At 39.3% G+C, this 27,917-nt stretch overlaps 1 protein-coding gene across 1 annotated transcript; it reads right to left on the reverse strand.

Moving 5' to 3' along the window:
• Positions 1-12,728: 12,728 nt before the first annotated feature.
• On the reverse strand, positions 12,729-27,777 carry LOC145402676 (putative glutamate receptor). Its single transcript, XM_080274654.1, has 8 exons — positions 27,754-27,777; positions 26,934-27,098; positions 26,076-26,208; positions 25,054-25,271; positions 19,874-20,051; positions 16,566-16,665; positions 14,154-14,283; positions 12,729-12,983 (listed from the first exon to the last, which is right to left on the reverse strand). Exons 1-8 carry the CDS (start codon positions 27,775-27,777, stop codon positions 12,864-12,866), a joined length of 1,068 nt encoding a protein of 355 aa, XP_080130780.1. The 3' UTR covers positions 12,729-12,863.
• Between the last annotated feature and the right edge of the window lie 140 nt (positions 27,778-27,917).

Genomic DNA, 27,917 nt, shown 5'->3' on the forward strand with positions numbered 1-27,917 from the left:
TGTTTCAGCCCCATATAACGCAGTTGGTACCACAACACCCTCATACAGCCTTCTCTTTACATCCATTCTAAGCGAACGACATTTAAACACTTTTTTCATTCCTCCCAGCACCTTTCCTACTTCATTTATTCTAAACTTCACTTCTGCATCTATTCTTCCATCCACAGCAACATGTGACCCTAAATATTTAAAACAATCTACCTCCTCAAGCAACTCACCATTCAAAACTATATTCATCCCCCTACCATCTATCAACCTCGTACACTTCATCACTTTACTCTTATTCTCATTTACTTTCAATTTCCTCCTTTCACACACCCTTCCAAACTCCTCTACCAACTGTCTCAATTTCTCCTCTGAATCAGTCACCAGTGCAGTATCATCTGCAAACAGCAGCTGCTTCAGATTCCACTCTCCACCATCAACATTCACTAGACTCTGACCTCCACCTAAAACTCTTGCATTCACCTCCCTTACAACACCATCCATATATATATATATATATATATATATATATATATATATATATATATATATATATATATATATATATATATATAGTGTGTGTGTGTGTGTGTCTAGGTCTGCCATAGCTCAGACGTCTTGCATGAGGGACGTGGTTTAGCCAGTGGGCTTTTTTCTTTTCACAGTACACTCTAGCCTTTTCATCAGTACTCCCCTTTTTCCCGCATGGTTTGTGTTTGCACCGACTTGCACAGTTTAGTGGCTGTTCTGGACGTATAGACACACACATATATAAGTTTATATCAGGGAAGGAGAAAATAGACATAAATGATTATTTAACATATGGAGAAGCATCAGCAAGAGGACACTGCAAAAAACTGCATAAGAAGAGAGGTGATAAAGATGTAAGGAAATTCAGTTTCCCAAACAGAGCAATTGATCAATGGAATGCACTACCGAATGAAATAGTGTGTGCCAAAACAATTCACAAATTTAAGGATATGTACGATAAAAATGGTTTAAGACACGGGACAGTACGAGCTTGACTCATTCCTGTAAAGATACAATTAGGTAAGAACAATTAGGTAAGAACACGCCCATACCCACACCCACACCCACACACACACACACAGCAAATTCTCAGTGTCACTAACTAGCTAACAAACATGCCATCGACGAGACATCGCTTTGGCATCAAACTGATTGTGCTGTGTGACTGTGAGACAGGATTTCTGCTCGACATGATCGTGTACATAGGGACACAGATATACCAAAGGTCAACAAGAAAGACCCAAAGGGCACGTCTGGTGCTGTCCTCAAAAACATGATGGCAGGCTCCACGGGCAGGGGTCATAGTCTTTACACTGACGGTTGGTATACTAGTCCTTCTGTCTGTCAGTTTCTACTTGACAACAAACCTGGGTCATGTGGAACTGTACGGACATACAGGAAGTTTATTCCAAAGTTCAACGGAGAGAAGACCCTGCTTGATACCCCAGTTCGAGTGATACATTAGATGATGAAGAAGCAGCTCAAGCCCACCACTAGAGAAGACGGAAGCAACGAAAGGGACGGGAAAAGAGGGATCTATTCATCCAGAGCGAGAAGTTTGGGAAAGCTGTCACTTTGACGCAGCATGACAGGCGTGCAGCGCACCTACTCTATGTGTGTGTGTGTGTGTGTGTGTGTGTGTGTTTGTGTGTGTGTGTGTGTGTGTGTGTGTGTGTGTGTGTGTGTGTGTGTGTGTGTACAAGTGTTGTATAGGTGGGTACAAATCTGAGTGAAGTGAGGGGAAAGGATGGATGGGAAGGAAAGAGGGGTGATGTTTTGAGTTTAGGGGTGGTGGTGTGAGGAACTTCAAAACATCACCCGTCTTTCCTTCTCATCCATGATTTCTCCTCTCTTTACCCAGATTCTTACCTACCTATACAACACTTGTATGCACACACACACACACACACACACACGTTACGTTATAATGTACATATTTTAAATTTGACTTTATTTCCACACCACCCAGGAGGTAAAAGTCTTGGCGCGTTTTTTATTAAGAGGTGTCCCCAAACAGGTCCCCGGGTCGGACTGGGTCTGTGTGAGTGTTGCCGCTCACGAGGGTTTAATGTATTATTTTTTCTTTTACTAAAAGTTTGGCATATTTTTACTTATATTCCTGTACATTATCTTATAATCATAATTGTGACATTATTACCAACCCCAGAAATACAGTAACCGCCAATAAAAGTGACTACTTTTTTTTTAAGCAACACTGTAAAATATTTATGCCACGTTTCTGTACTGTCGTATAAATATTTTATGCATAATAAGTTTACTGTTCTTTCATATATTATAATACACACGTTACCATTATATTCTTATGTGTTTATCTTATTGTGATGCCTTTTACATATATCAGAGCCGTACACATAGCGGGTATGGAACACGTGGCACACTGTACAGAGGTTCGTGCCCCACCCAAACCGCCACTTAAGATTGGTACCACCATAGTAAAGTAGTTGCTGCCTCTTCCATTGAGAGTTTCAAGCATAGGCTAGATAAGCATATGACAAATAAGGGGTGGGTATAGAAAAAAAAAATCTTATAACCAATACTAATTCATAATTTTTCCTTTTCAGGTTACACAATCATAGTCTCTATTCTCCTTTCACACTTTCCTATAAAATGTTCACGCCAGTTTTTCTATACTGCGTGGTGTTCTTTCTGACTTTTTCCTGCCGGTCTTTGCTGGAGGGTTTGGACGGCGGGGGAGAGCCTTCTTCTTTGCTATCCTTATCTCATTCTAGTAGTTCAGGTACTCTTCTAGGAGCTGCCTAGCATGGGCCAACCGGCCTACTGCAGTTATCCTCTCTTATTATGTTCTTAACTTTTATTGCCAAACTGAGGGGGTGGCTGAAGTGACCTACAGCCCTAATGGACCCAGGTTCGAGTCCCGGCTAGGGCAGGGAAAAATTTAAGGATGTAAATTTCGTTAAAGCAGACTTTACTGATCTGCCAGAAGGCCCACCAATATGTCATAAAAATACCCCAGCTAATACCAATACACCAGTCTTGTATGAGACAGCCCTGGCATGTATTCAATATGAACGGTGGGTGTTAGCGCCGAAGTGGTGACGTGGAGGTTTATGGAATATAGGAGGACTACTGGGCCTTGAGAAAGGGCTGTGGAGCCTAGTCCCAGAGCCGGACACATTAAAAAAAAAAAAAAAAACATTAACTCAGTACACATTTCAATGGATAGTTAAGTGCTGTAAATAATTGGTAACCTCTCGTTAGGAAAAAAAAAAAATGTTTATCCAGGCCCAAAACACTACCTTCACACACACACACACACACCAGGCAGTGAAGACGTTCGCCGAGTGTTCCACCGAGCCAGCAAGGCCAGTGGCATTACCTAAATTAGTATCTTTATATGAGTCAAGCTCTGTACCAGGTTAGACTAAATGGTTGTTTATTATTTAAAAAAAAATAAAAAGTTTAAACAAGACTTGTTTAAACAGAAAAGAGAACCGAGTGGTGAAAGAATGCATTCAGTCAGCCGATGTTTGTTTAGACTACAAAGGCCCCAGGGAAGGTAAGTACTCCGTACTTTTAGTATTCCAAAATGGACACATACTTTAGTGAAGCAAATTTGGAAAAGAAAAGGGATAAAGGTAGAAAGCAAGATGACGATTTCTACCAAAAACTGGTTGAAATGGAGACTCACAATAGACTGGTTGAACGTGTACACAAACTAGAGATGGCTTTCAAAAATGAAATTGATGAAATAAAGACGCAGAGGTACTTGCAAATGGAAGAAATAGAAAAACTAGGAAGGGAGGTCAACAAGAAAGACACAACCATCAGTGAATTAACAGTGGAACTGAGTACACTTAGGAGGAAAATGAGTGAAATGGCAAGTACAGTAGTCAATCACAAGAGTATTATGGAAGAATTCAAAAATGATATGGAGACAATTAGGCAAGTAAGCAGTCTGATAGACCAGAGCAGTGATACTGAGGAGAAGATAACACAGGTGAATGAAGTTGTGCAAAGCTACAAAAATGATGTGGAAACCACGTATGCTGAAATGGTGAAAGTAAAGAAAGACTTAGAAACAAGGGTGGAAGAAAAAAGCATTAAACAGAAGTGCAAAGAATAATCCCAAACAACCCAAAGTTAGTCAGAGATTTAGTAGAAATCAACAAATCTATAGTAATCACTGGTATAGAAGAGGAAGAAGTAAAAAACAAGATCACAAGAGACAAAAAGGAGATGGCAAATGTAATGAGCTTACTGAAAGAAGTAACAGACGAAATCTGTAGTAAAGACATAGAGGAACACAAAAGGTTAGGGAAATACAAGAAAAGCAAGTCAAGACCTCTAAAGGTGACTTTCCAGAGTGTAAACACTGTGGAGGAGATACTAAACAATGCAAAGAAACTTATGGAAAAAGAGGAGTTCAAAAATGAATGGATAAAAAGATGCCTAACACAAGAGGAACTGGAATTACTGAAAGAGAAGAGGGAGGAAGCAAAAACAAAAAATGAGGGAAGATCAGAGAAGGCGAAGAACACATTTTTTTTTTACAAAGTACAGTAATAGGATTGCAGGTACGAAAGTGGTACACAACCAGGAGGAAATAAAAAGGAGGAAGGTAGTAGAACCATGTCATGACAAGTATATAAACAAGATTATTAAGTTGATGTACTCAACTATGGATGGAATGGTATCTAAATTACTAGAGATGAATGATTATGTCAGAGAAAATGAACCACATATAATCTGCCTAACTGAAACAAAATTAACACCAAGGATATCAAATGACATACTAAAATTAGAGGAATATAATATATGGAGAAGAGACAGAAATTTAAAAAAAAAGAGGAGGAATTATAATATTAACTAAGAAAAATCTAAAAGTCAATGAAATAAAGCTAGATATACCATCACAAGTAGAAATGAATGCAGTAGAGATCAACACATCTGAAGGAAAAGTAATTGTAGCCAATATGTACATGCCACCCAGATCAAACACATGGGAAAGAGACGAATATGAGGACTTGGCGGAGAGTACAATTCAGAGTTTTGCCACCCAGATCAAACACATGGGAAAGAGACGAATATGAGGACTTGGCAGAGAGTACAATTCAGAGTTTAAGAGCATTACTACATAAAATGGAAGAGAAATCGGAAAGAATTATACTAACTGGAGATTTTAATACAAATATAAATTGGAATACTCTAGATATAATTAGCCAAGACCAAAATCTCCTGGATCTCGTACAAGAGTTTTTCCTAAAGCAACATGTGAGGGAAACCACCAGAAAAAGAGGACTCGATGTACATTCAATGTTAGATCTCACATTTAAAAGGCAAGAAAATGATATTGACAATTTAATATATCACCCACCATTCGGCAAAAGCGATCATGCAGTGCTAAAATGCAACTTCAGGATAGCTTATGACATAGTTAACAGCAATGAAAGATACAAAAAGAGTCTAAACTATAAAAAGGGAAATTATCATGACCTAAAGAATTATTTCTTAGAAGTTGATTGGGAAAATGAGCTTAGAGGACAAGATTTAAATGCTGTATATAAAAAATTCTGTGAATTTTATGAAATAAGAGTCCAGAAATACATCCCACAGCACAAAAGAAGCAGATAAGAAAATACAGAAATGGTTCAATACAAAATGTAAAAAGTCAAAAGAAAGAAGAGATTTGTTGTGGGATAGATACAGAAGACACAATAGTGAAAGGGCATATAATAATTACAAATAGGCAAGAAACGATTATACAAGAAAAAGGAGGGAAGCCCAAAAACAGTTTGAGGAGGATATCATAAATAAAAGTAATGATCAACCGAAGCTATTTTACAGCTACATCAGAAGCAAAACCATAGTAAAAGATAAAATACAATCCATTACGGATGAGGGAATCACCTATACACAAGAGAAAGATATTTGTGAAGCACTAAATAAGAATTTTCAATCAGTTTTTACAGAAGAAAAATTTTTTGAAAGGGACTATGTGGAACATGCATGCCCACACATACTACCAGATATACAAATATCAGAAAAAGTAATACAGGAGGAGTTAAGTAAATTAGACCGAGGAAAAGCAAGTGGTCCTGATGAAATTTCATGTTGGCTACTACAAGAATGTGCAAAGGAGTTAAGTAAACCATTATGTTTAATTTTCAAGAAATCCTTAAGTCAAGGTAAACTACCTGATATTTGGAAGAAAGCAAATATTGTCCCCTTATTCAAGAAAGGGAATAGACAAAATCCACTCAACTGCCGACCAGTATCACTGACCAGTGTTGTAAGTAAGGTATTAGAAAAGCTTATAAGAAAAGCTTGGGTAAATCATCTAGAAGAACACAATATGATAACAGAAAGACAGTTTGGTTTCAGAAAAGGAAAATCATGTGTTACTAATCTGTTGAGCTACTACGACAGAGTAACAAACACAATACAGGAAAGAGAAGGATGGGTGGACAGTATCTATTTAGATTTCAAGAAAGCATTTGACACAGTACCACACCAAAGACTTTTATGGAAACTGTACCATCAAGGAGGAATTCGAGGCAAACTGTTTTGTTGGATGCAAGATTTTCTTAAAATAAGGGAAATGAGAACAGTACTAAGGGGAAACTACTCATCATGGAAAGAAGTGACTAGTGGAGTACCACAGGGTTCAGTGCTGGCACCTATCATGTTTTTAGTGTATATAAATAATATGGACAGTAACACTGGAAATGAAAGCTATCTAAATATGTTTGCAGATGATGCAAAAATACAAAGGAGAATTACTAACACAGACTCTTGTAAAGAGCTACAAGAAGAATTAAATAAACTTCATGAATGGAGTAATACATGGCAAATGGAATTCAATGTGGACAAGTGTCATGTAATCAAGTTTGGTAAAAGTGGACAAAGACCTGATCGGGATTATACGTTAGGAAATAAAACCCTACACACATCAGAAAGAGAGAAGGACCTAGGTGTGATTATCAATAACAGACTATCTCCGGCTGACCACATCAGTGAGAAGGTACGGAACATGTATACACTGCTTGCAAATATGAGAATAGCATTCACATACATAAATGAAGACATGCTAAGAGGGATAATAACATCACTCATCAGGCCAACCCTGGAGTATGCATCAGTAGTCTGGAGTGTACATCACAAAAAACACATAGACAAGATTGAAAAAGTTCAAAGGGCCTCTGCAAGATGGATACCAAGCTTAAGGGATCTAAGCTACGAAGAAAGACTAAATAAACTGAATCTACCAACACTACAGGAGAGAAGGAAAAGAGGTGATATGATAATGCTATATAAATACATATCGGGGAAGGAGAAAATAGACATAAATGATTACTTAACATATGGGGAAGCATGAGGAAGAGGACACTGCAAAAAACTGCATAAGAAGAGAGGTGATAAAGACGTAATGAAATTCAGCTTCCCAAACAGAGCAATTGATCATTGGAATGCACTACCAAATGAAACAGTGTGTGTCAAAACAATTCACAAATTTAAGGATATGTACAATAAATGTGTTGTAAGACACGGGACAGTACGAGCTTGACTCATTCCTGTAAAGATACAATTAGGTAAGAACAATTAGGTAAGAACACACACACACACACACACACACACACACACACACACACAGCACACACACACAGCCGGAGAGAGAGGACGTCCCAGGCATCGCTCCTGACCTTGAGTAGTTTCAGGAATTTTGTCTGTCCTGTCTCCTAGGGTCTTTCTTTAAATTTAAAATAATGAAAGTTGGTAGACTACCAAAAATGTAAAGATTTGTTGGCAATAGTATACATGAATGTTTGTGGCTTATTGGTAACAGCTGTTTAGGTACTTGATCGGTACGTTAAAGATGGCCGAAAATGTAAACAATGAGGGAATGGAATTTCAAGGATTTGATGCTAATACTAATTTCATGGACCTAGTGAAAACATTAATTATGAGGATTAGTGAACTCGAAAAAAAAGTAGAGAATCTAGTGATAAAGGATGTGTCAGTAAATACGGAAAACACCATACAGAGTCTAATCAAGTCCAACGAAACAGCCAATGAAGAGATTAAGAATTTGAAAGGGGAAAATGTTGAACTGAGGAGGAAACTTGAAGAGAGTACTAATAAAACGGAGAAGGTGAGTAATGTACTAGAAGAACACAAGGCAAAGTGGGCACACGTAGAGGAAGAACAGAAAGAAGTGGTCAGCTTAAGAGAGATCATCCAGGAAGAAAGGGAAATGAACAAGAAAGAAATGGAAGAAAATGTAGTGAAAATACTGAAGAAAAAAGAGAAAATAGTGAGAGAAACTGTAGAAAGGAACAGATGTGTGATAGTATTTGGAAAACAGGAAGAGGAAGAAAAGGTTAGGTTCGCAAGACTCGAGAGAGACACGAACATGGTGAGAGGAATATTAGGCAAGATTGACCCTAAGGAAACAAGTGGTAAAAGAAATTGAGGAAGTAAGGAGGATAGGGCCTTATAAGAAAGGGGAAACAAGACCAATGAGAGTCAAGTTTACATCAGAAAGTGTAATAAATGAGATACTTAAAGTGACCTGAAATTAAGCAAAGAGGCGTGGGATGGAAAATATTATAATAAGAAAAGATCTGAATGAAGAAGAAAGAGAAGCTTTAAAATCATTAAAGGAAGAAGTAAAGGAAAAAATGATAAGAGGACAGAGGAAGAACGTAATACTTTTTTGGAGAGTATTGGATATGAAAGTAAGGAAATGGTATTTAAGGAAATAGAAGTGAAGAAATTAGGGGGGATGGTTGTGAAAGATCAAGAAGTTGAGGAAGTGGTACGGACAGAGAGTAGGAGAGAAGAGGTATTAATAATGTCAAAAATAATTTGAAGGTGATATATACTATTAATGTTGATGGTTTCATACTGACAAGGATCGAAATTAATGATTTCTTGAGAGAACATGAACCTGATGTCATGTGCTTTGTAGAGACCAAATTAAGAGAAGATATTGATGTTCATTTGGGAGATGGTAAATACAAACTGTGGAGAAAAAGACAGAAAAGAAAAAAGGGAGGAGGAGGAGTGATGATAGCAGTGAAGAACAACATAAATGTAGATACTGTGGAAATGGGAGAAGGCAGGGCTGAAGTGATATATATGAAATTAGAAACTGGAGAGAATGTTAAGAGAGATATGGCGGTAGTGTATGTTCCCCCAAAGACGAGAGCATGGAAGGATGACGAATACCATGAGATGTTGTCAGATATGGCTAGCTACTTGCAAAAAATAATTGAGAAAAGCAATAATATAATTTTGGTGGGTGACTTTAATTGTAAAGAGGTGAACTGGGAGGAATGGTACTGGAGGCGGCGAGGATTCGTGGGGTACTATGTTATTAAATATAATAATGAATAATGTGATGACGCAGTGGGTCAAAGAAGAGACACGGTTTCGAGGTGGAGGACACACCAGCAAGGTTAGATTTACTGTTCACCAAAGAACCTGATGTAATAGAATCATTGGAATATCTCTGTCCTTTGGGAAAAGTGATCACGTGGTCATTGAGTTCCAGATGTTAATAGGAAACGTCGAGCCAAGAGACGAGAGCTTCATAGACAGGGAAGATACAACTTTGGCAAAGCAAATTTTTTACAGGATTGAGAAACTTTTTTTGAAAATGCGGATTGGAGAAAATTCAGAGAAACAAGAGAGATACAGAGGAAGTGGGATATCTTTCTAGACCTCTATAATTTGGGAGTGGAAAATTTGTACCAAGAGTAAGAGGAAAGAAAACAGGAAAAAGGAGTGGTTTAATAGAAGGTGTATGATAGCCAAAAAAGAGAGAGATAAGGCGTGGAACAATTGGAGAAAGAGAGGTAACGACAGAACAAAGGAAGAATATAAAAGAACAAGAAACGAATACACAAGAATACGTAGGGAAGAAGAAAGGAATTTTGAAAAAGGTATAATTGACAAATGCAAGGATGAACCCAAACTGTTTTATAGATTTGTTAATGGCAAACTGAAACAAAAGGAAGGAATCACCAAGCTGAAAGTAGATGGAGAGGTCTTTAATGATGCGGCAATGCAAGCAGAAATAATGAACAAACGTTTCCAGTCAGTTTTCACTAAAGAAAAGGAGCTTGTGGAAGGGGAGGGAGTGATTAGAAATGTTCCGTGATGAAAGATATAAAAGTGGAGGTGCAGGAAGTGTATAAATTACTGGAAACTCAAGATGTAAGGAAAGCCCCAGGACCTGATGGAATTTCTAATTGGGTACTGAAGGAATGCAGAGAAGAACTGGCGGATAAAATTCACAGCTTAATTGTATGCTCACTGGAAGAGGGGAAAGTGCCAAAAGAATGGAAGAGGGCAAATGTGGTACCAATTTACAAGGGAGGAAACAGGGAAGAACCCCTGAATTATAGACCAGTGTCTCCTAACCAGCATGGTCGCAAAATTGTGTGAGAGAATCCTGAGGGACAGATGGATAAAATATCTGGAAGAGATGAATATTTTGGCTGAATGTCAGTTTGGATTCAGAAGTGGAAGGTCATGTGTTTCAAACTTGTTGAGCTTTTACTCAAGAGCGATTGATGTGGTACAGGAGAGAGATGGTTGGGTGGATTGTGTGTACTTAGACTTAGAGAAGGCCTTCTTGACAAGGTACCTCATAAGAGACTAATGTGGAAACTAGAATATATAGGAGGACTAAAGGGGAAACTTCTGGAATGGATGAGAGACTTTGAGAGACAGACAAATGAGGACAGTAATAAAGGAAAAGATGTCTGGATGGAGGGAAGTAACAAGTGGAGTCCCTCAAGGCTCAGTGTTGGCGCCAGTAATGTTCCTGATTTATGTAAATGATATGGTAGATGGAGTGAACAGTTATGCGAGTCTGTTTGCTGATGATGTAAAGATCTTGTGGAAGATAGAGGTTGAGGAGGATTGTAAAAATACTGCAGGAGGATTTGGATAGGATACACAATTGGAGCCGGACGTGGGAAATGAAATTTAATGTAAAGAAATGTAAAATATTGGAAATGGGTAAAAGTACCAGGAGACCATCACTAAATTATTTTTTGGGTAATGAATTAATCACAAAAAGGAGAGAAGAGAAAGATTTGGGAGTGCTGGTCCAAGATAGTTTGTCACCAGAAAAGCACATTAACAAGATAGTTGGAGAGACTTATAAGCTCTTGACTAACATAAGAGTAGCATTTCATTATATGGATGAGGAAATGATGAAAAAATTGATAGTGGCTATGATCCGCCCCAGGTTAGAATATGCAGCGGTAGTGTGGTCCCCACACAAAAAGAAAGATATAAACAAGATTGAGAGAATACAAAGAACAGCAACCAAGATGGTCCCCAGTCTGACAGACCTGTCATACAGAGAGAGGCTGGAAAAACTGGATTTGCCTTCGTTAGAGGAAAGGAGAAAGAGGGGAGACATGATTGCGGTGTTCAGGACCATGGTGGGAGTAGATAAAATTGACAAAGAAGATCTGTTTGTATGGGATAAGAGAGCAACAAGAGGACATGGAATGAAATTGAAAAAGTCAAGCTGCTTGAAGGATATCAAGAAATATAGCTTTCCTTACAGAAGTATAGACTTATGGAATAGCCTGGACAAAGAGATCGTCCAGTCTAAAAACATAAACGAGTTTAAAGTTAAATTCGACTTATTGAGAAACAGCGACGGAAACCCACGAGCATAGTACATTCCGTATATATCACAATTAGGTATATTCTTAAATATTTGGAACGACTTAGACAAAGAGGTGGTGCATGAGAAAAACATTCATGTGTGTAAAGGTAGACTTGATAAATGTGGATATGGAGACAGGACAACACGAGCATTGCTCAATTCCTGTATACTACAAATAGGTAAATACAAATAGGTAAATACACATGAAATATAATTGTGAATGTATGAGTAATTCTGCACCAGATATGTTTAAGCACTTTTATGATGAACATATCTCTGTTTAGGGATACGAATAGCCATTCATTATTGATAATATACTTTGTCTTCATTAGTTGCACAGATAGTGCGGAATATATAAATAGATAAGTATACTGAGTCATCATAATGAAATTACTTAGAGCCTTTTTATAACATAATAGCGCCACATGTTCTAGATGTTTTCATCACAAATAGGCTAGTGTGAGTTTGCCCTTTGGTTTTGTAGAACCATTCCTAATTATCATTTACTTTTTGCTTTGGTAGAGTTACTTTCGAATATCTTGTTTTGTATTAAGTAAACTTTTAATCTGATTGACAAAAGTACTCACTGTTTCTTTTGTGTTAGTCATTATTTGACGTTTGCATTAATAAAGCTATCATTGCAGAACATCCATAGCTGCTTTCCAGTGTAAGCAGCAGACACTGTGCTACCTCATTTCATTACAGTCAAACATACCATTATATTTCCATTCCCAGATGCTAAATTCTGCTTTTCATCTAAACTGACACTGTGTGCTTATTATAGGTTTTGGTAACATCAGCCTATTGATTTCAAAATTCATAGTTCACACGTATATGTATTTCAAGTATTTAAAGTACAGTTTATCAGTTTCTTTCAGTGTGGGGTGTTGGCTTCCTTGAATCATCTTGGATCAATGTCACATTCTCTCGTCAGTGGAATGAGGACCTTTGCGTTAAGATCCAGTGCAGTTGACTAACTTAGTTCACGATTAATGCGAGTACAGGGTTATATCATTGTAAAAAATCTCTCCTCCAAACACATAGCATGGCTGCATTTGCCAACAGATACCATTATGTGTTGCCAGATTTATTGTCCTGACCAATTTATGCCATTAACTGAGCCAGCTGCATAGGTGTGTGTTGTTCGTTCATTACTGGACTGAGGAGCATTAAATTAGAATAAGATACTGTCTTTGTTTAGACTGCAGCCTTGGAGAGGCACTAGAAAGCATATCTCCACGAAAAGCGCGAGAAAGCTGGCGATCCATCCTCCCGCCAGCAACAAGAACATTCCCTGCAAGAATAACATTAACAAAGAATTAGTGATTTATTGAGTATACATATATTCTAACTCTCTCAGTACGATAATGTCTGTTTAAGTTGCTCTTTTTCAACATCTTGATGATTGTATTCAGCTTTGAGTAGATTCGTCAGTCTAAAGAGGATGTCTTTCAACTAATTGCGATCAGGTGGCAGCAAGATGTTATTTAGAGACGTTCTTGTACTGAGTAGGCTAAATACCATAATTGCTAAGTCATAAAAAATAACAATACGGAATGATGGATTTGGCGATGCTCGCAGAGTACAGAGAAACAAGTATGTTCCCAGGTCCGTCTGAAGAAAATTGACAACTGGCGAAATACAATAAAAACCCTGTCTACCAGTGAGTTTTTCAGATGGTTCGACTTTTCCGCTATGTATTCATCAAACTTTGAGAAGATATTAGTGTCTCTGACTGTACAACACATGAAGAAAATGAAGGAATTCGGTGGTGTAGACTTACACCATTAAAAGTTTCATTAATCTTGCACGAATTCGCTCAAAAAGGCTAAATGCGAGTCGTTTTGATATTTACAATCTATTATTAAGTCAATATGTAAAATTTTTTACGTTTTTAATATGGCACGAACCTCTCCGACCTACATGCAGTGTTACAGAATGATAGGTCATTTCCAATTCTGTGTTTTAAAATGTGCTAAAATAGTTAACATACCCCATACGTAACTGACACTGAAACTTGGATATATTATGGCGGGTTCCGAGGCGCCGAGTCCCAGTAAAATGTAAGGCATATAGTAAAACATATTATCTGAGTAAAAACCTGTTTAATACAGGTATATAGTCATGCATTCCATGTGATTATTCCCTGCACCAATATAATACATACGTCGGGTTTTGTTAGGTGTACAGACATTACTTTATAATTCATCGACTGATAATTCCTAAACACACACACACACACACACACACACACACACACACACACACACAAGACCATTACAAATATTTGGTCGAAATTCATTAATTTTTTATTCATTTGCACAGTATGTTTAACATTGTCCCAGAAACTAAGGATCTCTCTCTTTCTCTCTCTCTCTCTCTCACACACACACACACACACACACACACACACACACACACACACACATCCTAATTTCAAGTTTGATCACACATTATAACTTACCCAGATGTTCCTAATGGCCAGAGGAGTGGTAATGGCAAACTTGGTGGGTGAGTTGAGACAGCTGGTTAGATTAGGGAAGAATTTTTTCTGCCAGTAGTCGTACAAACCGGACTGTGTCATCTGCACGATCCTGAGACAAAAACAGGTAAGTGTGTGTGTACAGCTGGAGTTCAAATAGTCCATTAATAATAATATTAATAATAGTAATAATGAAAAGTAAAATAAATAATAAATAATAATAATACTAATAATAATAATGAGTAATAGCAGTCCGTTCACTCAGCCTTTAACCCCTTAACTGCGGGGCGTCACTTTCGTGACACTTGGGAGCAAGGGATCATACCGCAGGGCATCACTTTTGTGATTCTGTGTTATTTTGAATTCACCTGGGCTTTCAAGTGGTGGCTTGTATCATCTATCAGTACTGCCAATGTCCAACACTAGTCAGCACTCCTAATCTCATCTGTACTCCCATCCATTGTTGACAATTTAGCCATTTCTCCCCGTTCTTGACTCCCCTCCCTACCTCCCCTCCATTACCCTCTCCTCTCGCCTGCCCGGCCGTGCTACGCTAAGTAAATCTTCCCTGGAATTTTCCACTGATTTCATCCATTGAAATAAGCCCTAAGCCCTATTCTTATACCAAATAATATATACAAAAAAGAAATAAGGTAAGTGAGAGTGCCATACACCTGGAATTGGCTACTTATCACCTGACAACACCTCATGTGCACTCGTTTGCTAATTTTCGCTGTTTATTTCCCCTTGAAATATGCCGTACAATCTATTCTTGTAATAAAAATATATATACGAATGGAAGGGAGAAGCCTAAGTGATATTTACATTCACATGGAACTACCTAATTATTGCAGGCCACCACACTGTATTCTACGCTAAGTAAATCTTCCCTGGAATTTTCCACTGATTTCATCCATTGAAATTAGCCCTATGCCCTATTCTTATACCAAATAATATATACAAAAAAGAAATAAGTGATAGTGCCATACACCTGGAATTGGCTAATTATCACCTGACAATACCTCACATGCACTCGTTTACTAATTTTAGCTGTTTATTTCCCCTTGAAATATGCCATATAATCTATTCTCGTATTAAAAATATATATAAGGAGGGAAGGGAGAAGCCTAAATTATATTTACATTCACCTGGAACTACCTAATTTATTATATATTGTCTAGATTTCCTGTCAATCATTTCATAGCTATGTATTAGCAGCTGTCAAAAGGCTGACGTTGGCAGTATTGCACTCTTCCTAGGCAGGCAGGCCACCAGTATCAGTTTACTGTCGTCTTTCAAGGTGAAAGTACGTTGGATTCGCGCCTGCCAAATTCTGCCACTTTTTGGCCTGATGCAAAGGGCCCTGTGACCTCTACCCCCTACTAAACCTCGTGTGGAAAGAGGTAAAGGGCTGACAAATGATAGAGAGTGACTTCGATCCTTCTAATGAGTAAAACAGTGCAAGTGGAAATGTAAATAATGTGTAAACAGCAAGTAAAAGCAATGATTGTAAATATACGTGAACAGTGGAAAATAGTTTTATAAGTTACTGCAAGTGACAGTGCCTAACACAGTGTAACTAAAATAGAAATGTAAATAATGTAAATAAAATAAAGAATGTAAATAGAAATGTAAAGAGTAGTATTATAAGAATAAGAGTATATATACTGTACTAGGAGTAATGAAAGCGAAAGTTTCACTCTAGCATGTATGAATACTATGAGTTATGAAAGTGAACGTGAAAGTGACATTCACTCTCAGTGCCAGTATACAGGACGAGAAAGTGAATGCTACGTATTTTACTGAAAGAGAAATTGAATGCCTACAGTGACAATAAACTACTATTACTGAAGGAAACTTATGGATAAAGACTGTAGATATATATAAGTGTTACATAGTAATAGAAATATAAAGTGTGAGGGGTTTTATGAATAATAAATGCCAGAACACCAGCGGCAAACGATCGCAAGTGGGAAGGTCATACGCGCTCGTAATTTTCGTTGCTTTCAGTGTTTTTTTTTTTTGGAGTATGGATTCCAAACTATTTGAGAATCATAGAATAGTGTTTCTAGTGATAATATCAGGCTGTGGTAATCATATTACGGTTTGTCGGGAAGTGTAAAGTGAAGACTTCGTTACCCAACTTCAGAGGTCTCCACAAGTCCTACAGTACTCACGAATGCTCAACAAACACCCCAGGAGAAAGCTGAAGGTATGTGCCATAGGCATATCTAATTTTAATATTCTAGGACTAATAACTGATTTTTGGCAAATATTTTTAGAGAGTCTGTTGGAGGCGAATATGCCTGAGGGAGCCGCAAGTCAAAGCAAAACAAGCCTGCGGCTTAGGGGTTAAGCATTATGATAAAAAAAGATAATAAATAAGGTGCATACTTGTGTCCGAGGGCAGGAACGAGGGGACTGTCCTTACGACCCGCCATGGCCTCCACAGCAGGTATGTACCGCATATTGCCCAGGCTAAATATACACCTGCCTGTGAGGTACCAGAAGTAAAGAGTGGATTGTTAATATTATACACCAGTCTCACACACAACATGCTATAGTTGTAGGTTAGAATCGGTAGAGGCTACCTGCAGTCCTAATGGACACAGGATCGAATCCCGGCTGGGGTAGGGAACAGTTAAAGGATTTGAATTTCCTAAAAGCAGACTTTCTTTATCTACCAGATGACCCGCCGACATGTCGTAAAAATACCCCCGCTGTTACCAGTACACCAGTCCATATGAGACAGACCTAGCATGTATTCAATATGGATGGTGGGTGTTAGCGGCGAAGTCGTGACATGTGGAGGTGTAGGAGGACCACTGGGCCTTGGGATAGGTCACTGCCTCCGAGAAATAGGCCCTGAAGCCTTTACCCCGAGTCGGACATGTAAAAAAAAAATCCTTCATGAAACGAACAAATGAATGGATGAGAAATAGGGGCGTGGAAGAAGTTCAGAGGCGGAAGTGAGAGTTATATGTGGAAAGAAAGAGGTGAAAAGATTAGTAAGAGAGAGCAAGAAGAGAATGGATGAGGAATTTGGAAGGAATTTGAGTGTAAAGTGGAGGGACTGTAAGAAAATGTTCTGGAGAGAGGTGAAAAGAGTAAGACAGGGTGAAAGTGAAGTTAGCAGGGGAGTGAAAGATAAAAATGGTAGATTACTAGTGGAGAAGGGAGAAAAAGTGAACAGATGGAGAGAACACTTTAAGGAATTGTTGAACATAGAGGATGGAAGTAATGCGAGTATAAGTGGCTGGGGAATGGCTGGGAGAAGGAGGGAGGTGAGAAGACAGGAAGAAATCAGTAGGATAGAAGTTGTGGAAGCAATGAAGAAAGTTAAATCGGGGAAAGCCCCAGGAATTGATGGAGTGTGTGGTGAAATGCTGAAGCATGGGGGAGAGATAGTAGTAGAATGGATGTGGAAGATGTGCAGATTGGCCTGGGAGGAAGGTAGAGTCCTGGAGGATTGGAAGTCGGGTATAATTATTCCCTTGTACAAAGGAAAAGGGGAAAAAGAAGTGTGTGGTAACCATAGGGGCATTTGTCTTCTTAGTATAATAGGAAAAGTGTATGGTAGGATACTTATAGACAGAGTTAGAGAAAGAACAGAGAAATTAGTTGGAGAAGAACAGGGAGGCTTTAGGAAGGGAAGAGGTTGTGTAGATCAGATATTCATTCTTAGATCTTTAGTGGAAAAGTTTCTAGAGAAGGGAAAGAAGTTGTATGCAGCTTTCATGGATTTGGAGAAAGCATATGACAGGGTGGATAGACAAGGATTGTGGAAAGTGTTAAGAATATATGGAGTAGATGGGAAGTTGTTGAATGCTGTGAAGAGTATGTACGATGGTGCGAAGGCTGCAGTGCGTGTGGATGGTGAACTAAGTGAAATTTTCTCTTTGAAAGTTGGTTTGAAACAGGGATGTGCCATGTCTCCATGGTTGTTCAATCTGTACATGGATGGGGTAATAAAAGAGGTACAAGGTAGGGTAGTGGATGTTGGAGTGGCCCTGGTGAGAGAGGATAGTGTTTGGAAACTCCCTGTACTGTTGTTTGCAGATGATACTGTGTTGTTGAGTGAAGACGAAGGGGAGCTGCAAGGCTTGGTGGATGAGTTTGAGAGAGTGTGTAAGAAACGGAACCTAAAGGTGAATGTAGGGAAGAGTAAAGTGATGGTCTTTGAGAGAGGTGAAGTTAGTGAATGTACAGCGAGGTTGGATGGTGAGGAATTGGAAAATGTGAGTACGTTTAAGTATTTGGGTAGTGTGATGAGTAAGGATGGAGGTTTGGAGGGTGAAGTGCTTGAAAGGGTACAGTGGGGAAGAAAGGTTGCTGGTTCCTTGAAAGCAGTGATAAGAAACAGGGAAGTGAGCATGGAAGTGAAAAAGTTACTACATGACAGTATTGTGATACCAACTCTAACGTACGGAAGTGAAGCTTGGACATTGTTGGAAGGACACAAGTCAAGAGTGAGAGCAGTGGAAATGAGTTATTTAAGAGGAGCCTGTGGAGTCACGTGGAGAGAGAGGCTGACGAATGAGGATATAAAGGAGCGTTGTGGTGTGGATGTGGATGTGATAGGAAACGTTATGAGGAACACACTGAGGTGGTTTGGCCATGTGGAGAGGATGGAGGGTGAAAGACTGACGAAGAGAGTGTATGTGAGTGAGATGGAGGGGGAAAGAGGGAGGGGGAGGCCGAGGATGAGATGGAGGGATGGGGTGGAGAGGTATATGAGAGAGGGGGGTGTGAGTTGGTAGCAGGGCAGTGAAATGGCAGGGGACAGGGCGACTTGGAGGCGATTTGTTTGTGGCCACCCCAAACGGGATTGAGGCGTCTGGCAATAGATAGATAGATAGGATAGATGCCAAGGCACAACAAACTCATCCCCGGCAGTCATCTTATTGCTGACGTATATACACAATAGAATATCTAGTCAAAGATATCACATATATTTAGAGTATAATTGGGAGAAAATTGACTATTTTATGCCCATTGGAAATGTTAGGCCTGACCCACCTAACACTGACCCCTCTACCGCCAACTAGGGTGATTCCCCTGATGTACTGAGGCATGTTAGAGGATGCAGATATGAAAGATGCACCTTTAGGTTTTGGTTTCATGTCGATATGATGAATTTGAAAGGAGTTATGGCGAAAAGACGATCTTTACCCGTCTCTCTCTCTCTCTCTCTCTCTCTCTCTCTCTCTCTCTCTCTCTTTTACATTTTTGGGGCCTATGACCTGGGTCTGGGCCCAATTTGGCCCAAAATTTAATTGGGTGATCAGAAGGTCGTAGGTCATCATCCTTGTAATTTTAGTAAAAGTCGCACCAGTAGTTTTCGTGTAAAGTAGTTAACAGGCAGACAGAGAGACATACAAACAAACAAACCGAGTGAAAACAACAACCGTCCTCGAGCGCCTCCTGGGCAGAGACGGGTAAAGAGTCTTCGTCGAAGGACCTAATGAAACTTTTAGAGTGCAGCAGTTTTCACTAATATGAAAAAAAAATAAAAAAAAAAGGAAACCATCTCTATCCGTAAATCAGATAACTAAGTGAGAACCTGCCAATTTGAGTGAAAAGTAGAGAAGGCGAGTTTTTACTTTCATGATTCATACTATTTAGTTTACAGAAGTTAAGTTACTAAGATTCTTATGTCAAAGAATTTAGAGGCACTGATCAGAGAGAGAGAACCATAATACCTGTATTAGTAAATTCCGATGCCATTATCTTCTTCAGGTAGACATCCAGAGTGATTAAGGCAGACTTGCCCTCCAACAGAATGGTCTCCACAACGTACATCTGAGCGACACCAAAACGGATGATACGATTCTCCTTCCTCAGGTTCCAGATCTTTTGTTTGATGCCACTTGTAGCTGTCTGGGGAGTAGTACCAACATGCCTGTCGTAATTACATGGTACCATAATTCATTTTCTTTAACCTGAAGGAAATGTTCGTCTTTTTGCTGCATATTATGCATATCTCGGTGGCAGCCAAAGATAACACTATGGCCTTGCATTGTGTCCACAGCACTTTCGTAACCAGCATCATATTCTACTATTAATCTTTATATATAGATCAGCTGTCAAGCTGGGGAGATGCCAATACGCCTAGTTAAGGTGAAGAATGTAGAGTAAATGAACAGAAGTATTACTATATTCTTCACTTTAAACAATGCCTAAAATTCCCATTCTTCCATCTTCAATGCAGAGCTATAATAAGCGACTAACACTAGACTATGTTGCAAGTCTCGAGGAATCGTATTTGGGGGACTATCCTCTTATTAACGATTTTTCATTGATAATAGACCTAGCTTAACCAAATTTTTACACAAAATAGAGGATGTAAAATGAAGACTTTTGAGCGCTTGTTTTTTGTAACTGGTCAATTGGGAATAGAATAAGAGGCAATACTTATCATTAATTATTTTTTACCCATTTTTGAATCCCTACTCCTCCAAAAGTACTGGGCCTATAATAATCATTTAGGTCTTGTTTGAAAGGGCATGAAAGGTAGATTTTTGTAATAAGTCAGATTTTTTCTAATTCTTCAGGTTTTGCAGTTATGGCCCGCTATATATCCTTGACCTGCGCTACCCCATTTTGATTTATTTTTTTTGTACTTAGTACATAACATTGAAACTATAATAGTTGGGAATATTATTACTTGTTACAGTAATCTACATTTCATGTCCTTCCTAACGAGACCTAATTGATTATTATAGGTCCAAAAGTTTAGGAGGAGTAGGGATCCAAAGTTAAAAAAGTTATGTTTTGAGAGAAACGCAGAGTTATGGAAGCGAGTTTTTTGTTTTGCATTATTTGAGTCTAATGGTTGTAATTCGGGCACCTGGTAGCCTCTTACTGGTAAAACTCCCAAATTCAATATGTATTATGAAATATTGAGCTCTGAGTTGTGCCAGTAATATATTCAAAGGGTATCATGGGTCACCACTCCCACTCTCTGTCACCAGGATGAGACACTAGAAAGCACCTGGGCAGTAGTCACCTTAAGTCGACACATTCAGATGCTTAGCTGGGGTGTGTTGTCTTATGCATTCTGAATCTTTTTCCATTTTGTTGAGTTGCAGAGACTTGCTCTCTGTAGCACCAAATCCAAGGTGGGTGAGAATGCAGGCATCTTGAAAACCAAAGTTGTGATCCAGTATAACGAGTTGACACGTAAAGTTCACTCTGTAGAGTCCTACAAATTTGTGTTTGGAGACTTTCATCCACAACCTGGAATGCAGAGATTCGTTGTTTTGGGTCCTCTGCTTCAGGCATCTCCGAAGAAGTTCTTCTGCTGTGAGATCATTGTACACTTGTTTAATGTGGTGCCAAAGATTGCTGAAGATGTTACTCAAATATCCTGACGTCTCACTGTGTGTCTTGCAAGGTTGGCCTAGGTTGAACTTTGCCCTTTGAAAGAAGCACAAGGAGTCTCGTCTTGCTGGACAGAGTGTGTGCATGGGCTGCTTGTCTGTAGAGATGGTATGAAAATATGATGTCTTGATGATGTTCCTCATCTCCCAAATGGTCACATAGGGATGTTCAGGTTTTCCTCATAAAGCCAGACCAAAGAAACGAGTAAGGTTGTTGATTACATTGTCAGTCAACATCCCTGCCCCTCCTAGTAGACTTTTCCTGTAGGTCTTGCCACTCTTGTTTACTTCCTTAGTAGATATCTCCTTCCTCAGTTTCCTAAGGCCCGAGCCTTTTGCAGACATAGTTTACACACTTCTCTTGACCACTGGCACATCATATGGCTTGAGTTCCTTGATTCCCAGGTATGTGCTTGAGTCTCCGTTACCCATGAAGGTAGTGTATCTTAGTCCTTTAGCAGTACTTTGCTACCATATTCGACAGGCTGCTTCCCTCTCCCTGGCTGCTGAATTTCCCTCAAAGTTTTTTGTGACACTTCTTGTACTCCTTCCTCCACTCAAGGGTCTTGGCGGTCTTGTCAGTGCTCTCACAAACTCGGGAAAAATTGGAAAGCACTTCACAGTCGATGATAACACCAGTGTTAACTTCTATGATGAATACTACTCCTATGTGTGAAGTGTGTCCTAGCTTCATCCACGTACCGTCATAGGAAATGGTAATGTCTAGCATGCCAGTAGTAGTGTCGCGAAGGATATCAAACTTCCTGTAGTAGCTCTCGATGTCCTCATACCCCTTTTCCATCATCTGTCTGTAATGCAGGTTCATGAGATCATAAAGGTTGTTTGCTATTCTGAGAACTTGCTGGAGGAAAATGGTTCAAATCCTAGAGAAGTTGATGGCTGATTCAGTCCTGCAAGACCAATGTTGTTGTTCAGGGACTCATAAACTCCTTTGATGTTTAGTTCACATTGACGTCCTTGCCTTGTAGGTAGTTGGATTGGTTTGTCTGTCAATTTACAGGAAACGTTGCAGCAGTTACAATAAATGGTTGATGAAGTGCTCAAGCCATCCTTGGTCGCATCTACAGACAAACCACTGTAACAGCCCCTGCACACAGCCAGTGTTCAGTGCGTCTTGTGGTGATCTTTTATGTGCAATAAAACACTCCATCTGGTCTCTCTCAGTAGGTTGAAAAGTATTCTTGAACAGTTCCCTCCGTATAGCCAAATTAGATGTGGAGAGCACCTCTGAGGTAGAAGACAGTGAGGTAGACTGTGAAGGTGAAGGTGGTGGTGAGGTAGACAGGGAGGTAGACTGATCTGATAAGCTTGACTGTGATGTTGAACGTTGTAGGGAGGATGTACTCTGTGAGGTAGACTGTGAAAGTGAAGGCTGTGGCGAGGTAGAGTGTAAGGTTGACGGTCGGGGTGAGATAGGTGAGGCAGGTGACTTGCAGGAAAGATGGGTGCGGTCAGAGACTGGTGTTGCCACACTCTTTTTTCTTGGATTGTTTATAATATTCTCTCTCCTTCGAACCATTCCTTTTTTCTTTATCCATGCCTTTCTTCTGGGCATCTTCAAAGCAAGAAATAAAGTGCCTGGGATGGAGGATAAGAGAGAGAGATGCCGTTAGGAGTGCACAGCATACCTCCTCTCTCTAGTGTTGACAGGCACTGAGGGATGGTATGTGTGGTAGCCTTGTCAGTCCTCCCTTCCACCAACATACAAGGTGCCAGTGAGTGCTTTCTTACTTCTCATTTAGTTATATATTCTAAGAAAAAACACAATTTTATATGATTCTTTCATTACACAGACGATGACAGGCATCATCCTCGCTACCCACGACACGCTGGCACTAGCTGGCGTATGCGTAACATGTAATAAAGATTGATTTTCACCAACTTAGAGGTGTTGGATGCGGATATTTAGCCTCGGGTGATATTCTATGATACTTCAGGCACGCTTCTACATACAGAGTGGAAAATCTAAAGATGGTCAGATTTTCGACCCAGATAAGCAGATAGTCCTCTTAGGCTCTTTTCAGTGTGTCTTATATTTGCCTACCCTCCGTCTCTAAACCCTCAATGGCTGACAGTGTCAAATGATGTTTAGCTGATAAATGGCTGCAGACGTCGTTCGGCCTATAAAAAACTGCAAAAATTTTTGGGAAGTGAACGAATGCTCTGAATGTCCTCAGACTGACCTACACTACACTTCCATACAGGGCATCAACCAGTTCAGAGCCTGCTGCTGTGATGAGTGGATTTTCAATTTTTTCGCTCCTGGCCATGCTAAACAAGCACAACTACACCCATTATCTCGACCCAAACTACATCCATTATCTCTTTTGCAAAATACACACAACCACCTATTTACTATTATGAATTAAAACAGGCACAAACAAAAAAGACATGATAATAAGTGATAAATACACTTTTGTCTTGGTCTCTTTACCTATTTGCTCAGGTCTGTTGTACTGGTTTGGATCAATCGATACTAATCGGATTTGGCCCTCCAATTTTATCTTCCATGGGAGAGCCTAGCGTGGGGGGACGGGCAATTTTCTCATTTAGGACTGATAATTCACTCCCTTTTCCAAGCATGGGCACAACGATACAGTAAAAAAATAAGTCGACACTACCATAAACATATTTGTATCCAAAAGGTGAAAAAATATTCAAAATAATTTTTTAAAAGCCAATCCTAACATATTATGTAGGTACTGAAATCATTCGATATCATCATATCTAATATGTGCACAACATTTCAGGACCATTCACATTGTTTTGTGGAGTAAAAAAAATGATAAAACGTGTGATGTTGCAGTGTGGCAGCACCTCTCGGTGGCAGATTTCGGTTGCCAATATTTCTGCAACTTTCATGCTCCATTGCAAGCCACAGAATGGGTCTAGGAAGCTGGGATTTGCACTGTTAAGTGCATCTGAACTTTCTCTTCAATATGACAAGAAAAAAAAATCAATTTTCGAAACTTCAGAAAATGGCCCTAGTGTCGGCCTGGGGTGCACATAAAATTCCAGGCCCATGGCCATGGAGGGGATAGTCCAGAGTTGTAACAAGAGATAAACACTAGTACATTTTGCACCTGATATTAAATGCTATGGATCGGATGTAGAACTTAATATTGTCTTATTCTGTCACTGAACTGAGAGAAATAAGCTTCAAAATGAATATAATTTCCACTTAATTCTGACAAACTAAAGACAGTTTGTATTCCTAAGAGTATTTCTATATATGCAGGTCACTAAAATTCCCATCCATCTTTATCACATTACCTCCCCCAAACATCAAGTATAAATCATTCGTTTTCTTCTCAAAATTAAAATGTAAACCCTTTTGAAAATTTAACTGGACTTATCTGAATATGTTAACTTTAATGCATTATCTTGTCTCCTACATGCATCAAAAAAAAAAAAAAACGATAATAATACAGAGAGAGAGACAGAGAGAGTCTCTTAAACACAAAATACCAGATACTTACCCTAAAAGTCTGTTCCTCGGCGGTTCCCTTGATTATAATGATCTGAACCGGGTGTTCGAGCAGGTCTTCGAGTGCCTGGAAGGGTTCAGGAATCAGCCTGACCGAAAGGAGAGCCATAAGGTTGCCGGAGTAGCTCCGCGTCAGCACCAGAGTCATCAACATCCACACTCCCAGCACCACACGCTCCCACCACCACCAGCTCGAACCTTCATCCACATCTAAAGCAGAGAGATGATGCAAATTTGATCCAAGTCTGGGGCAGGAAATAATTATAGTGCATAGTTTCAAAGATATTTCTCTATAGTACACTGAACGAGTAACCCACAGTCACCTACAGTAGTTTAAACTGTATGCACAAAGCAAGGCCGTCCCCCTGATTACCGACCTCTAAGCACTTGACTACCAGAAAGTAAGAATTGCTTATTCTGCTTACTTATAAATAATGGTAGGTGGTGGCGACCATCATAGTCTCACTTAATGTAGTGCTACCTAGTTCTTCCTTCGCTGTTATCATTCTTTTTCTGCGTCTACCCTCCTCTCTTCCTATTTCTTCCATCCTTCCTGTCTATTTTCATTAGTATTCTTTCCACTTCAGGTGGCTCTACACTGAGTAAAAAACCTACTGATTTCCTATAAGTCAGGAAAACATTTACGACGGTGAGTGGTACCCATACACCCCAATAAAGGGGTGATGTGGAAGCTTTAATGAATGTCATTGTTAAATGGGTAGAGATAAGCAAATGTGTCACCCATCTGGGAATCAAACCTTTATATTCTTCCTCACGCCTTGCTGTGGCAAGGCGTTGCCTACCTCATGGAAGCATCGATTTACCATACAGGGTGGCCATGGAAGGGCGGTTGCTTGCCTGCTGTCAAAGGGTCCGCTTGATCATCACACCAGGATTATACTCGGAAACAACAGCAACTTACTCATGATTAAAAAGAATTCGTTAGAGTGTGTTGGAAGACTGTACCTTATGAATCAGTCATATCTGAAGTATGCTGAGTGTGTTTTACCCTACCTTGCTGCAGCAATACACGAACACAGTGGAAAGAGCTTCTCATCAATCTGGAGCGAGTGAGAGTCTTATCGGGGATGCAAGAGGGCATCACCATCACCAACATGTATACAACCAGTGCAGCCAGGATGCCAATCTGTATTGGATTTATGATATGATATAATTTGTCTGTTGAATTTATATTTGTTCAGGTACTCTCAACAACAAAAGTTCGGTTGCCTCTCTAGCTTTTCTCTCCACAGTGTTTGAAAATTTATCTAGTAAATACAAAGCAAAGGACACTGATGAAAATTATCTTCATCCAGGTGAAATCATGTGTTGCTTGCAGCTGATTAGTCAAATGAACTGGGAAAAGCGGCAGGAGTTTTGTTGTCGATTACTTAGATTAGGTTGTTTGACTAAATAACAAGTTTTAAAAGCAAAAACATTAGGTAGTGCAGACCATGAATATGTTATTTTGTGTTGGCTTTCATATATCCATTGTTTCGAGCTTTGTTCCAGAAATCGATTATATTTTATCCCAGAAATAACTCTATTTTTTTACAAACTCTTGGTAAAACAGAACATTCATATTTTTTGTCGTAATGGTCTTCACTCCGATGCCATCGGTCTATAGCCAAATATATACTCTCCAACTGATCCCAGGAATGTCTCTTCAATCTTATTCTTGTCAAAATCTTGAATATTTTAATCAGCTTCAAGTATAGTAATTTGAACTACAAATGTTAGGTAAAACGTTATTCAAGCGCTTCTGTACACAACAGACCTTTCCTAAGTTGAATAAAATCGTCTGTTAGGAGAAAAAATACTGAAAAGAACGTCATCTGATTCATAGAGAGAGAGAGAGAGAGAGATCCTTACCCACACATTCGTCGTCAGGGGCTGCAGGAACCCCCACAGTGTAACCTCGGGACTTCCTCGGGCTGCTAAGATTCTGGCGTAGTTGATGGACACGTGGTCTGTGAAGTCGACTGCTGTTGCTCGCTCGGTTGTCATTGTAAACAGTCCTAGGGCAATGTCTGCTTCCTATTGAAGTGGGCAATATACTAAAAGTTATGATCCTTGAACTGTGTGGCGCCTCCTATTTATTTTATTCAGTACTTACCACATCCAAATGTTCTCTTCAACTTAGGGTTGACCTAAGAGCTCAACTGTAATTCTGTCTTTTGTTGGGGTTGGGAATATGGAAGCATTCTACAGTATAATATTTTCACTAACGTATCTAGCAGTATGCACATCGAGGCGATGTTAATGATTGATTTACAAAATGGAGAGGAAACTTTCCCAGGAGCAAAAAATTCCATGGAATGAAATGTAAATCGCAATAGCCTTTAGAGGTGCCTAATATACTGCTTGCAGGTAAGATCCATCTTCCTCTCCATGAAGTTTATGGAGGGATGTGAATGACTATAGAAGTAGAGATTAAGCAAGCAAGTACTTCCTAAATTATCAGTTTCCATCAAAAAATCAGTCAGGCTAAGGAGGCAAGTAATTTCCTAAACTTCCAATTTTCATTTCGTAAAATCATTCATTTTCTTCCCTGATCTGTCATATATATACAAATTAATCAGTGCCCTTATATCAAAGCTAATCTAATTTCAAAATACTACTTGCTATGTGAAATCTCCTTGAATACCAAGTATTGAAAGAGTCAATGTTAAACGAGGGAAACCTTGCCCACCTCTCTATACACCATGCCAATCATGCCTGTCCACACCCCGTCACTGGTCAGGTACCCCCACTCCCCATCTTCTGATTCGATAAATTTGATCCTGGAAAAGTTGAGAGAGAGAGAGAGAGTAAACTAGGTACTGTTCAATACTTCTTATATTTCACACAAATCAC

This window comes from Coenobita brevimanus, chromosome 58, assembly GCF_032717465.1.
Source record: "Coenobita brevimanus isolate Jiangsu-jjx chromosome 58, ASM3271746v2, whole genome shotgun sequence".
NCBI lineage: Eukaryota > Metazoa > Arthropoda > Malacostraca > Decapoda > Coenobitidae > Coenobita > Coenobita brevimanus.

Excerpts from the sequence above, each read along its gene's own strand:
- LOC145402676 (XM_080274654.1), bottom strand. The coding sequence starts at position 27,777 with ATGATTGGCATGGTGTATAGAGAG. Across the intron at positions 27,099-27,753 it reads TTGGCATGGTGTATAGAGAG|GAAGCAGACATTGCCCTAGG; the intron begins GTGGGCAAGGTT and ends CCACTTCAATAG. Across the intron at positions 20,052-25,053 it reads CCGAGGAACAGACTTTTAGG|ACAGCTACAAGTGGCATCAA; the intron begins GTAAGTATCTGG and ends ACTACTCCCCAG.